Source organism: Buceros rhinoceros, unplaced genomic scaffold (assembly GCF_000710305.1).
Source record: "Buceros rhinoceros silvestris isolate BGI_N320 unplaced genomic scaffold, ASM71030v1 scaffold18271, whole genome shotgun sequence".
Classification (NCBI taxonomy): Eukaryota; Metazoa; Chordata; class Aves; order Bucerotiformes; family Bucerotidae; genus Buceros; species Buceros rhinoceros.
This window is the reverse complement of record NW_010392716.1, coordinates 25,340-38,442: the sequence shown is the minus strand read 5'-3', so window position 1 is coordinate 38,442 and position 13,103 is coordinate 25,340. Positions and strand designations below refer to the sequence as shown.

Genomic DNA, 13,103 nt, shown 5'->3' with positions numbered 1-13,103 from the left:
AGCAGGAAAGGTTGGATGCAAGATAAATACAACACTTGGGCCTTCTGCTTTCTTACCACTCACACCTTGGAAGCTGTTGTGTGGTGGAGAGCCATTGGCACGTGCCTCACATGCGAGCACCCTCTGTATAAATTTCTCTGTTTTGCCTCACAAATACAGTGACTGTAGAGTGATGTCAGTTACTGTGATTTATTGGCACTGAACAGCTGTCACTACATCTGCGCTTGCAGTACGTAGCGCAAAGGTGAAGGTGGCTGCCCGGTGTGCCGGTGAGATAGGTATGTGCTGTTGGCTGTTAAATAAGGAGAAGGTCGTGGAGCAGAAAGGCTTAAAAGCAAAGCTGGGTCCGTTGAACTGAGGGAAAGATTCTCTTGGATTTAATGTGGTGGGTAGATTCTTATGGCCTTGATTACGCTCAAAAGAAGTTGGTCAGAAGATTCTGTATCTGTGAGTGAAGATCCAGTTTTCTTGACTTCCAAGGCTTAGGCTTTGAATAGCTGCAGTATCATCTGTTCTTTCACCGGTACCTGTATGTTGTGTAGGAAAGACTACAAGAAACTGGAAGTGCTGGAAGTTTCTTTGCACGTTTGTTTTACAACATGTATCTTTTCCGAAGTTGCACACTTCAGCTCAAGCGCAAAGCAAATGGAAATCTTTGATTGCCTAGTGTTTATTTTGTGTTTATTCCATGCCCCCAATGAAAATAGAATTCACAAGGAAATAAATCAGAGATTCATCTTATTGGTGTGGAAGTTTAGTGAAAATTTCATCAAGTGTATATTTAAGCCATAGCATAATTACAGAGACCATTTTAAATCAAGGTGATAAAGTGTTGTCAAAATGCTTCCTAACTAGTTGCATTTTATTTCTGCAAGCAGGCAAAGTAAAACATAAAATTTACAGGAATGAAGAAATAAGTACTTAGAAAAGGACTGGTAAGCAAAAGTTTAGAGATGAAATATGAGATTCATTCATCAACTGACGAAGTAGAGGAGAGTTATAATGAAAAAACTGTGTGCGATCTCTTTGCCAGAAAAGGAGGAACACTTATTTTAAGAATCACATAAAACAATGGGGGAAAATGAGATGTACAAACAACCTATTTATTCAAGCTGGTTTGCGTTAGTTTATCCAACATCACAAACTAGACAGCATCCAATACCTGGCTGTTTTTAAATGTATTTTCTTCCATTTCAGATAACTGGCTCCTGTAGGTGTGCATCTGATTTTTTTCCCCACTGTCTGACAAAACATCATTTATCATGAGAACATTTAATAAATCATGGATTCCTCAGTGTCTGCGGATTCTCAGGTCACCTTGCAGATCATTCCGTGGATGCAACAGGCTTCGTACATCTCAGATTATTTCATATTACGACTCTATAAACCAGTGTAAAAAGGAACTGCCAGAGTATTTCAACTTTGCAAGTGATGTCTTAGATGAGTGGTCGCGACTAGAAAAGGTGGTATTCTTCTTTTACTTCGTAGATGTTGGAACAAATCTCAGATGATACAAATCAGTTTTCCTGATGGATACTGGATTGTATTAGCCGCAGAGTAGAATGCACTATTTTATTTTCTTTGTCAGAAATACAGATATTGTTTTAAGAGTCTAGATGACAGCGATGATTTGCTTAGTCTGCAGTTACTTTGGGTTGAAATTAAACCTTCTAAGTTTTGTTATCTTATTTTAGCATCTTCTGTTGCATTCTAGGATGGAAGACGACCAGCAAATCCAGCTTTTTGGTGGGTAAACGATGAGGGAGAAGAGGTGAAATGGAGCTTTGAAGAGCTGGGATTCATGTCTCGGAAAGCAGTCAATATACTTTCTGAGGCATGTGGTTTGCAGAGAGGAGACAGAGTTATAGCAGTTCTGCCTCGCGTTCCTGAGTGGTGGATACTGAACATAGCCTGTATGCGAGCAGGTGAGTAACCTTACTGATCTCTTGGATGCAGAAAGAAAAGAAATAGAAGATAACAAAATCATGCTAAATCAATTTGGAAAAAATGTAAGCGGGAATATGGTGCTGTGGCCTGTACAATTCAGCTTTTGCATGGAGAGGTGATTGGCAGCATCCACACAGGAACCAAAGCCACCTGGTACCAGGTGCTGAGCAGGCATCGTCCGGTTAAACAGCATCCTCAGCTGAAGCCAGTGAAGGTTGAATGGTTACAACCTAAGGCCAAAATGGTCCAGATACTTTATCAGTTCGGACAGTTTTAATGCAGTAAGTTATATGACTAGACTGGTTAATAATTCAAGTCAATATTTTTTTACTCTGCTGTTACAATTTTGCAAATTCTTAGGAAGAATTTGACCTGTTGCATTTTTAGACCGCTCAACATTCATGATGGAACAATTCAGCATCAACAGGGCCATGATTGAGTATTTTTTTCCCACTTTTAAGCTCTGTGATTCTTGCAGGTTGTAAATGGGGTTAAGACTCAGGGAATCCAATTCTATTGTATCTAGTATTTTCCGGACTATGATGTGGGAGTATTATTTAGTATCTCAGTGCCTAAGTTTCCCAATTGTAAAATTTCTTAGACACCTCTGAAGGTGTAAGAAGATTGAAATCAGTGTGTATGTCAAGTCTATTGAAATCCTTGAGAAAAGGAGGCATGGAAATGCACTAAATTGATTTTTTTTCTTCCGTTTTTGAAAATGTTATTTCAGTCGCATTATATTCAGTATCCAAACTTATGTTCATTCACATTACAATGAATCCAGGCTTGAGGGATTTGCTGACTGAGCAATGTCTGTACGCTACCTCACCTCAATCTATTTATCCTATATCAGACATATTAATTCCTTATGGAAGAGAATAATGTCTTCACTCCAGATGTAAATATAATCCAAGTGCTGACCTTACACTTACTTTTGGGGATAATAATCTCCACACTTCCTTCCTGAGTTATGAATCATGAAGCGCTCAAAACCACTCTAAATGTAGATTTTACTCATGATCTAGGTACCTTTAATATGGATAAGGCAAAACTCAACATCAACGTTGCAGGGTTTGGAGGTGATCCCAGATCGTTCCTAGGCCACAAATTGACCCAAGCCCTGCCTTCATACATGAGTTAGACTTGAATCATGTTTCTCAAAGAATAAGTTTTTTGGCAAGTAGCTCAGCTTTTCTGTGGCTGGGTTCTTGTCCTGTGAACATAATGAAGATAAATGGTCAATTTTATAAATTGCTTGTTGCTTTTTTCCAGGAATTGTCTTTATTCCAGGAACATCCCAATTAACAGCCAAAGACATCTTATACCGACTCCAGGCTTCAAAGGCCAAGTGCATCATTACCAATGATACGCTGGCACCTGCAGTGGAATCTGTCACGCCTGACTGCCAGTTTCTGAAAAGCAAACTAATTGTAGCCGAAGGGAGCAGAGATGGGTGGCTAAACCTCAAAGAACTCCTTGTGTGAGTACCCAGCTGGTTTACCATCATCCCTGTGAGGTGAACAAAGCTGTGTCAGTCAGGTGGCATTGCTGAGTTTTGGGATTATTTCCAAAATAGATTAATTTCCAGAATGAGTTAAATTTTTGCATCCCTCTACCAACTTGCTGTAATCACTGCGTTAAGTACTAAACCCTCCAACATACTCCCTGGGAGCTGCATTCAGTCTTTCAGCTTCTCCTTACTCAGCAGCCTGCCAGCTTTTCAAAGCTCTGTGCTTCTACAGCGATCACAAGACAGAGCTCACAGAGTACAAATCTTGCAGTTGTTTCGTGCTCATCTTCTAGACCTCAGCATAATGCCTCTTGAGTTCAATGAGAAGATACCCTTTGCCAGCTTGGTGCTCAGCTAATGGCATCGGTTATTTCTTCCCTTGACTATCTTGGTAGCCCAGATGCTCTGAATTGTTCTTCAGTCTCTTGGGCATAAATGGTATAATTGGTGCCTAAGACCACTTCACCTGGCATCACAGCCTGAGTTGGCTGCCATTGACTTCAGACTGGGAGACAGTATGTGTTGGGGCAGAAGCTGATTTTGCATCTACCTGCTGTTCCTGGAGTGCCCTTGCAAAACGGTTGTAGAAGACGTCAGTGGAACATGCTGTAGGTGCTCACATATTGAAAGTTACAGCATACAGAGTGCTCTTGTGATTAGGAAAATGTGCACTCTAACTCTTACCTGTGGTATCTGATGCAACTACTTACTGAGATCATATAATTTGAGGCCATTTTCCTGTTTTTCTCTCAAACTGAAAAAAGTACTGCTTCCTTTGTGAAAAGCTACGTGTAGTAACTGTCATATACTATTTCTTCTGAAGGGTGACATCTGCTGACCATAAATGTGTCAAGACAAGGAGTCAAGACCCAATGCTGATCTACTTTACTAGTGGAAGTACAGGCTCTCCAAAGATGGTGCTACAGTCGCACAGCAGTTATGGCATTGGATTTGCAACCAGTGGCAGGTATATCTTAAGGCTGCGCCTGGTGTCCTGATGTGACCATAAAAACTCCAGTAAATGTAGGCACTTCATTAGTGTAAGCTCTTGCTTCTTCCTCACCTTTCCCGTTCACAGTGAAAGCCTTGTTATTAGAGGCTTCTTGAAGACTTGGTTGAGATTGTCGAACACAGTATTCTGTCACTCAGAGGGCTGAATGCAGAGGAGCAGTAAGGATAGTGTCCTTATACCAAACCCAGATAAAGTCAAGCACTTCAGGATTATGTAAACCTTCATTAAGAACCGAAGTAACCTTGGACCATAGCACTACACCGTGAAAGTTACAGTTCAGTTTGAATCTGTGCTTGGTACTGATTGGCTTTCATTGAACGTCCTTTTATTTACACTTTCCACAGAGTGAGGAATTTCATCAAAACCAAAGGATACGTTTCCCAAGGCGTTCTGAGTTGGCAGTTGGTGGTATAGAGTCCACAGAAGTAATTTGGTTAGTTTCCTAGAGAAATAGGACGTGATTTAGCTGATGTCTCTAATTCACAAGGTGGGGAAGCCTACTCCAAATGATCTGTTCAGTTTTTTATCCAGATTCTGCAGCTCAAGCCAAGGATGTTTTGCGCTCTTCAGGAGACGGGAGGATTGAAGGGAAATAAGAGAATATTTAAGATCTTTCAACTCTTGCAAACTCTCTAAAGAAATCTGCTTGCTGACACCAAAATCTCTGATGGAAGTTTTCTGTGCTTTCCTTTATGCTGTGACCTCTGCCTGAGTCTCTTACACTCTATGAAGCATTTTTTTTCATCTCTGCTTTATCACCAGGCACTGGATGAACTTGACTCCCTCAGATATCATGTGGAATACCTCTGATACTGGCTGGGTAAAAGCAGCTTGGAGCAGTGTTTTTGCACCATGGATCTGCGGATCATGTGTGTTTGTACACAATATGCCACAGTTTAAGCCAGCAGTTATTGCAGAGGTAAGGGTGAGTTTGATGTTTTGCATAAATGAAGCAAGCAAGCTGGGCTCTGGTGCATGGGTACCCACTGCTCGGTAGCAGGAGGGGTAATACTTCACACATCCCAAGCAATCCTCCATCCCTTTGGTGCCAAGTAAACAAGAATACATTTTCCCTCCTGGTTAGGCCATGTGGCATGGCTACGATGTAGAGGAGACGTGGGGAAAGATGCGGGATAAAAAGAACTCAGGATCAGTGCTGTAATGCCCCGTATTTAACCTACAGCTCAGTTCAGGCATGAACTTCCAGCTGCTTTGGGCTCAGGGTGAGCACGGGCTTGTAATCAGAGTATGGCGTAAACCTGAGCCAGAGCCCTGTTACCCTGAGTTTTCAGTGAGTGGCCAGAATGCCTGTTCCTCCTCTGCCGTTTCACAAAACCAGTCAGCTGGCGTATTCTCCTCAACGCTTGTTTCTTGTGTGGAGAGAAGACTCAGACTATGCCAAGAATAAAATTGGAGAAGCTTTGGTCTGGTCACTGTTGCCACTTAGTTTCAGAGTCTGGGACACGGTCGCCTTGGGAAGCAGAAAACATTATTAATTGGAACTACTACTCTCAGTGGTCATTCATTTATGTGAGTGATTTTTGCTGGACAGAAAGTACTGTATTTTCTACAGCAGTGATGCTGACCGGTACAGCCGCTCTGGATCTGTAGTCACTAACCCATAGTCATTCTCTTTGTTGAATGTAAGTTGGATTTTTATGGTTTTCATTTTTCGGACATTTGAGCACATAAATTGTGTTAATCACCTACATAGTTACAAAGTCTGACTCACCATTACATTTTCTTTTCAACAAAATAACTTTCTAATTTTCTAGACTCTCTCAAGATACCCCATCACTGTCTTTTGCACTGCTCCCACTGCCTACTGCATGCTGGTCCAACATGATCTGAGCAGGTACTGCGCATCCGTCTGCTGAGGGGTAACAGAGAGAGGCTGGGATATAATGCTGTGACGGTTCTGACTCTTTAGTTCCTTACCTTGCTTGATTTCTTTCCATTAAAGGGAATCTAATCAGCAACATTTTCTCTCAGAGAAGAAAGTTGTGTTCTGCAATACGAGGATAACTGGTCACACCTTGGGCTATTCAGGCCTCAGGAACGGGCTTTGAAAAGCTGCACAGAGGAAGCAAGTGAGGGGTTTTTTTACGTTGTCCATTCCTCTGAACTTACGGTTCACAGCTAAATTTAAGTCAAGGTTTCAGGCAGCTCCACATCAGGGAGTTGCCAAAGTAGAGTTGTTTCCGTATACTTGAGAACGAATTGAGCAGTTCGAGGACTTGCCCACGCTGAGAGCTATTTGGCAGCTCTTCCCACCAGTTTCTCATGCTGTAAAATACGCAGCTTATGAGAAGTAGTTGGTGTGAATTCTGAGAAGATTTCGTATCTTCAGTAAGGTACTTGATCATCTCACACAGGTCTTTCATCCTGACAAAAGCCAATCGTGGTTTAGCAGAGCTCAGGCTCTGTTCCTATTCTGCCTTTCTTTTGCTCTAGAAAATTCTGTGTCTATCTTTATCTCGGATGTCAGCACGTAACTCAGCTTTTCACAAATATCTGATGTGCTTGTTCAGATTTCTTCTTTCTTGTCAGCTCTTCCGGGAAAACATCTTTGCTTGCTCTTTTTCCAGCAGAAACCTACTTCCAGTCACACACGGTTTATCTCTGTGTCATTATCATTAGCCTCGGTGGTAACACGAACTGTCTAGAAGTCCAGTCCAGGACTGCGTATCAGGATGATTATCATCATTTCCAAATCAACTTGCAGGGTTCTAGGCATACTTACTTTGAAAATTGAGGGAGGCTGTTCAGTAAAGACCATTCACTGCTCTTTTCAGCAGTTGAAGTTATTTCATGTGCTATTCCTCCCAAGCTACAAGTTCAGGAGTCTGAAACACTGTTTGTCTGGAGGGGAACCGCTCAATCCTGAAGTGATGGCCAAGTGGAAAATCCAGACAGGACTGGATATCAATGAAGGTTATGGCCAGACTGAAACAGTACGTTTGCATTAATTCTTGCAGTATATCCTTCCAAACGTAACAATACCAGAGGTAGAATGTGCTTGATAAATCAATGGAAAAGGTGAGAATCATTTAAACGAGCTTTTTTCAGAAAGATGCTATATATAATTATGATTTTATACTTCCCAAATCACTTAGCTGCATATTTTAAAGTTTATAGGAAATACAATGACTACAGAGTTCAGCCCCTGCAAAAACCATGCCAGAGCTTACCTCAGATCAAATAACTTGTAGTAGATCCCTTCATCACCTTTTCTTAAAAGGCAAAACTAAAATAAATAATTTGCTCTGGGTATCAATTTGGCCTGTCCGAGGTTCTAATGAAAAATATTAAATCAGTTCACATCCCAGAATTCTCTGTAACTGAACATTAACGAAGTTATTAAGAGTCAGATTTCAGACATTCTCTCCTCTTACCCTTGATATGGTCCCAAATTAATTGTCCCATTATTGAAATAAGATCTGCAATAATTTCACATCTGCTCTCTCACAAATTCAAGTGTTTGCAGAAGAGCCCACTGGCTCAGATTGAGCACAAGCAGCATCATTCCACAGGGCTGACCTGAAATGCCTCTCAATCTTTCTCTGATATGCTTGAGAACCGCAGTGATTTTGTCCTGATTCAGCCCGTCACGGCAAAGTCATGGACAGGTACCATGCCTAATGCAAGCAATAATAAAGATGTTGCACAACTGGTTTTTTAAAAAAATAATCTGTTCTGCAGGTGACAATATGTGCCAATATGAAAGGAATGGAAATTAAACCTGGCTCTTTGGGAAAAGCTGTTCCCCCTTATGATGTGCAGGTATGTGGATAAGTCACACCTAGGCTGAGCTGCAGTTGTGGGCGCGAGAGTAAGGGAAAGCTGTGTGTGACCCTTCTCCGTCCTGCGCTGTGCTGTAACAGATACTCTGCTGAGCTAACCGAAGCAATATTGGAATGTGCTTTCTGCAGATCATAGATGACCGTGGAGCTATTCTGCCTGCAGGAGAAGAAGGCAACATTGCTGTCCGTGTTCAACCAACACGACCATTCTGTATGTTCTCTGAGTACTTGGTAAGTCTTGGTCTTAGACAGACTTGGTCTGTCTATGCCCACTGAGAAGCTTGAGACCCGGGGAATAATTTCTGTTGACTTATTCAAGGAGCAGAATTTCATCCAGGATTTTCACAAGGTGTGACTAGGTTGATTGAGGGCTTTGAGCCTGATCAGTACATTATTCTGCTATTGCAGGAACAGAGTAGCTGGCAGAGTAAAGTTCAAGGTGCCACCTGAACCAGGGGGTACCTTGTTCCAGACCTGTACCTGGCAGCTGGCATGGGCTTCATTTTCAGTGCATCACTCCTTTCCCTTCATTCCACTCCTGTCCTTGGTAAAGGATTAATGAAGGAAGCCATTCAAGTCTACTCCAATTTTTCAGAAGTTCCAAGAAGCTTTCCAAAGAGCACAAGTATCTTGCTCTCTTATACCACTGTCAGAAGTACCCACAGATTGATCTTTTAAATCTTTAGAAGTTACACGTTCCAGCATGCACGTCTCTCTGGTGTCAGAGAAACCCTTTGTACCATTACCTGCCACATCAGCAGCACAAAGACAAGCTACAGCACCAAACGCTCAAGTGGAGATGATGATATGGCTTTGTGGTAGTGGTGTACGTAATCTAACATTACTGTTTGAACGGGAATGCTCTGCCCGGTGAAAGCAGAACAGGCTTTAAAAAATGTGTCAGAAGAATGGCCATTTTGGTTCAGGTCGAAGGTCCATCTAAGCTAGTGTTCCTTCTGTGGTGGTGCTGAGTTGTGGTACATACTTAAGAGAACACTAGAATCAAACAAATAATAAAGATATTCTCCACTGCATTTGAGCTATCACGTTGAGTAAGCTTTGTGGAACCTATCTCTGTGTTTAATCCTTCTCTGAACCCCCGTAATATTTGAATGTTGGGAACATCCTCGGACAGCAACTTGTACAAACTAAGTGCTCGCTGTGTGACAAAAAACTTCTTTTGGTTCGATTTTTTATTATGTCTTCTGTGTGTCAACGTGTTTTTCCTGTGTAACATAGTCCCGATCGATCAGTGTAAACAATGATGTTTCTCCTGTAGGTCACCTCGTTTGTGTTTTGGCCTTGAAGGTTAGGGGTAAAAAGTTGCCATTGACAGAAGGTTTTTGGGGCAACCCTCTGCAATGATAAATCATTTCTCTGCAGAGAAGAGAGGGTTCCAGATTTTAGTGGTTTACTGTAATGGTTGGGCATTTTGATAGAGCATGGCCTTTTTTGCTCTAGAGCGTAAATCCTTATGAACACAAGTGCTCTTTTCCACCTTTCACATATTTCCACCACAAAACTGCTAATTAATGTGACTGGGTTGTTTTTTTTTTTAATTGAAGACATAAAATAGCATTGATCATATTCATTTGAGAACAACTTGAAAAACTGTCTTGATTGGTTTGAGCACCACTGCAAAGTCAATGCATTACATTTCCCTGACAACCAGATACACTTTGAAATGTTTTATTGTTGTCAGGATAATCCAGAGAAAACTGCTGCCTCTGTGTGCGGAAATTTTTATGTCACTGGGGACAGAGGGATCATGGATGAAGAAGGCTATGTCTGGTTTGTTGGAAGAGCTGATGATATAATTAACTCCTCTGGGTAAGTCAGTTGCTTTTAGATTCGCCCGCTTGCCTGTTCTAATTCGATCTGGAAAGCCCAGCTGAACGGCCAGCTCGCTACAGCCATCGCCTCTGCCTTACTCCTAGGTATCGTATCGGCCCGTTCGAAGTCGAAAGTGCGTTAATACAGCACCCTGCAGTCTCAGAGTCAGCTGTTGTCAGCAGTCCTGATCCAGTTCGAGGGGAGGTAAAAAGAAAAAAGTTGTAGAACGAAAGGCACTTTAGAACAAGTTCCCTATATTCCCTTGGAATTAAATATGTTGCAGATTTAAAAGAAAATTTTAACACCATACCTTGACAAGTCTTAGAATTTCAGAATTATTTCCCTGTTCGTAGGGTTCAGTGTGGAAAAAAGCAATGATATCCAGTGTTTAATTCTTCTTTTTGTATTTTTCAAATTTGTAACATTTCTTTGAGCCCTGAGGTGAGATTTTCAGCTGTCTTTTTTTTCTGTTCTGCAACTTTTTGGAAGTTTAGTAGCATCTAAAGAAGAAAAAAAAAAGTGGGAAGTTAGCAAAAAATCCTGTGATGCAGAATATGTCCTTCGTAACATTGCGTTCTGTAACAAACAGCCAATGAAGAGGGAAATTGAAGAAGAAAAATAAAATTTTTGCATGCTGAATTTCAATACTCAGTTTTTGCAGCAAACGTATCCTTTATTCCCACCTCTGGAAGTTAACAGACTCCATTAACTTTTGTGGCACAGGTAGTCAAAGCCTTCGTTGTTTTAGCTCCTGGTTTCATATCACATGATCCAGAAAAATTAACTCGTGAGCTTCAGCAACATGTTAAGAAGGTGACTGCACCTTACAAGTATCCAAGAAAGGTAAGTACCCAGCAAAAACACATCTTCTGACCGGATCAAAAATTAAATGGTTTTTATCTTGCCTTAGCTTCTTTTCAACTGCGTCCTGACAAACACTCCAACCATAGTTAAATAAAATAAAATAAAAGTGAATTACAGGGTCTGTTGCAGCTGTAGCCTTGGGTTCACTGTACGCGCTAGAAAGGCCCCAAAGGGAGGAACGGTGATGTCACCTTTGTCAGGGTCCAGTCTTCCCGTCATGAAATAATAGGGTTTTCACAGCAGCTCACACGGGCAAGGCGTTCTGCTCTACCAATTCCTCCCTTGGGCTCAGTTCAGACTCTCAGCAAAGGGAAAATCCCTGCTGGCATCAGAGGGGTTGGAATCTGTCCCTTACAAGCAAGACAGACCCCGGTAGCTCCCTGCCCTGACCGCTGAAGCACTCATCTCTTCAGGACTGTGGTACTTGTCCCTGCAAGCACTGCCTGTGCAGTCAGCTGCACAGTAAGGACTACCAGCATCCCAGCCCCAGACTTTGCAGCTTCCCATCTTTTTGCCCCAGCCGTAATAAAAGGGTGTCTTTCCGTGCACCTGGTTGATTAATCAAAATGTATTTGGCTAAAAATTAGCGTTTTTACCTTTCAGGTGGAGTTTGTTCAGGATCTGCCAAAGACGGCCACTGGGAAAATCCAGAGAAAGGTTCTAAGGAACAAAGAGTGGGGAAGAGTATAACATGATCTGGAAACGGAGGAGAGAAAATGTCCATCATCCGTACCAGCCACAGCACATCCCACTTGGCAGGTGGTGGTGACCCAGAGCACTAGGAGAACATGTGGAGAAACAAGCTACAGGAAAAAGGATACGGCTTGCGGATATGGCTTGAGGATGTGTGGTATTAGAAGCACTTCTGCCATCAACCTACAAATTTTCGGAAGGGAGAAGGTGCAAGTAATTAAGAATGAGGAATGGGAAAGAGAAGGGACAGATACAAGAACTTACAAAGGTTTAATATTTTTGTTGGAATTAGTATCAAAAGCTTCCTTAAGGGGAAGAAAAGAGTGGAACTACAACATTTTTCTAATTACAAATAAATGAGAAATTAATAAAAATAATCTTGTCCTATAGTGAGTATCAGCAGTGAAGTGATATTCTGTCTTCAAAAACCATCACTGTACCATTCCCAAATCCTTTCCAGTGTAAGGAGAAAGACATATTCTTTGACTACTTCATCATGATGAATTTGTGGTCTGCTTAAGTGGTTAAAGTGCAGGAAAAGAGAAGATACAAAGTGCTTTAGGTTAAGGTGCAAATTATGCACGATTAACAATGGTGTAAATGATTACAAGAGAAAGGTTACTGCACAGGAAGGGTTGTGCTGCCTGGTCTGTTTTGCGCTATGTTCTGTTCTCATTACCTCCGAAGAAGCAAATGATTAAGTAGAAAGGGTTTCACTCCAAATCCTTTTTGACAGAGCGTCCAGGTTTCATGTCTCCAGACAAAGGCTAATCGTTACGGTGCCTCGTTTGGGAAACACGGGTCCTGGGAGCCAAACGGACTGAGTGAAGAGCATCTACCCCAGCCAGCCTTCAGTCTATACTGCCCGCAGCAAACAGGTCAGGAAAACATTTGTCCAAATTCCTGGTGTTGCTGATCATTGAGAAGAAGCAGATGGTACCAAGGAGAAATACTTTCTGATACTTGCAATAGTTCGGGGAACTTTGCTGTTACTGAGCGTTTTCCTCAGTTTCCTCATTTCATTTTCATGTCTAAGTTTGCATGTGAAAAGGTGCTAAAAACTGTTGAAGGCTCTCACAGCAAAACTTTGCAGACATTTTTGTAGACCACTAGGGAATCCTGGATTTAAAATGTTTTTGCCAGTCTTGAATGCCATTTCCAATCTTGAGTACTGTTACTGTTTTCTTTCCTCTTCACAGGCTATTTTATAGATTTTGTCATTGCAGTGCTCTGAAATCCGTAGATTACGGCTATATCACAGAATTAGAGCAAACTAAGAAATGAGAAATATCTTACTATGTTACTAAAAACAAAATCAAAATTATTAGGCTTTTCTGTTAAAGGAATGAAAGTGGAAACCTCAAAGAAAGGTTATATTTAACAAAAATCTTTATATTTTTACTGAAAATTGTTCTCTTAAGTAAGAAAATAGGAAGAGAAT

At 41.4% G+C, this 13,103-nt stretch overlaps 1 protein-coding gene across 1 annotated transcript; it reads left to right on the top strand.

Moving 5' to 3' along the window:
* The first annotated feature begins 1,262 nt into the window (after positions 1–1,262).
* LOC104500875 (acyl-coenzyme A synthetase ACSM3, mitochondrial-like) lies at positions 1,263–11,659 on the top strand. The gene is made up of 13 exons (XM_010144597.1): positions 1,263–1,463; positions 1,715–1,925; positions 3,220–3,427; positions 4,281–4,424; positions 5,232–5,388; positions 6,245–6,324; positions 7,300–7,423; positions 8,172–8,252; positions 8,402–8,503; positions 9,975–10,102; positions 10,210–10,309; positions 10,829–10,948; positions 11,573–11,659. The coding sequence occupies exons 1-13, from the start codon at positions 1,263–1,265 to the stop codon at positions 11,657–11,659; spliced, it is 1,743 nt and encodes a 580-aa protein (XP_010142899.1).
* Positions 11,660–13,103: the final 1,444 nt, after the last annotated feature.

Bases quoted from the DNA above. Each gene is read 5' to 3' on its own strand.
- LOC104500875 (XM_010144597.1), top strand. From the start codon at position 1,263: ATGAGAACATTTAATAAATCATGGATTCCTCAGTGTCTGCGGATTCTC. The intron at 8,504-9,974 runs GTAAGTCTTGGT...TATTGTTGTCAG, and splicing joins GTATGTTCTCTGAGTACTTG to GATAATCCAGAGAAAACTGC. The intron at 10,103-10,209 runs GTAAGTCAGTTG...CCTTACTCCTAG, and splicing joins GATATAATTAACTCCTCTGG to GTATCGTATCGGCCCGTTCG.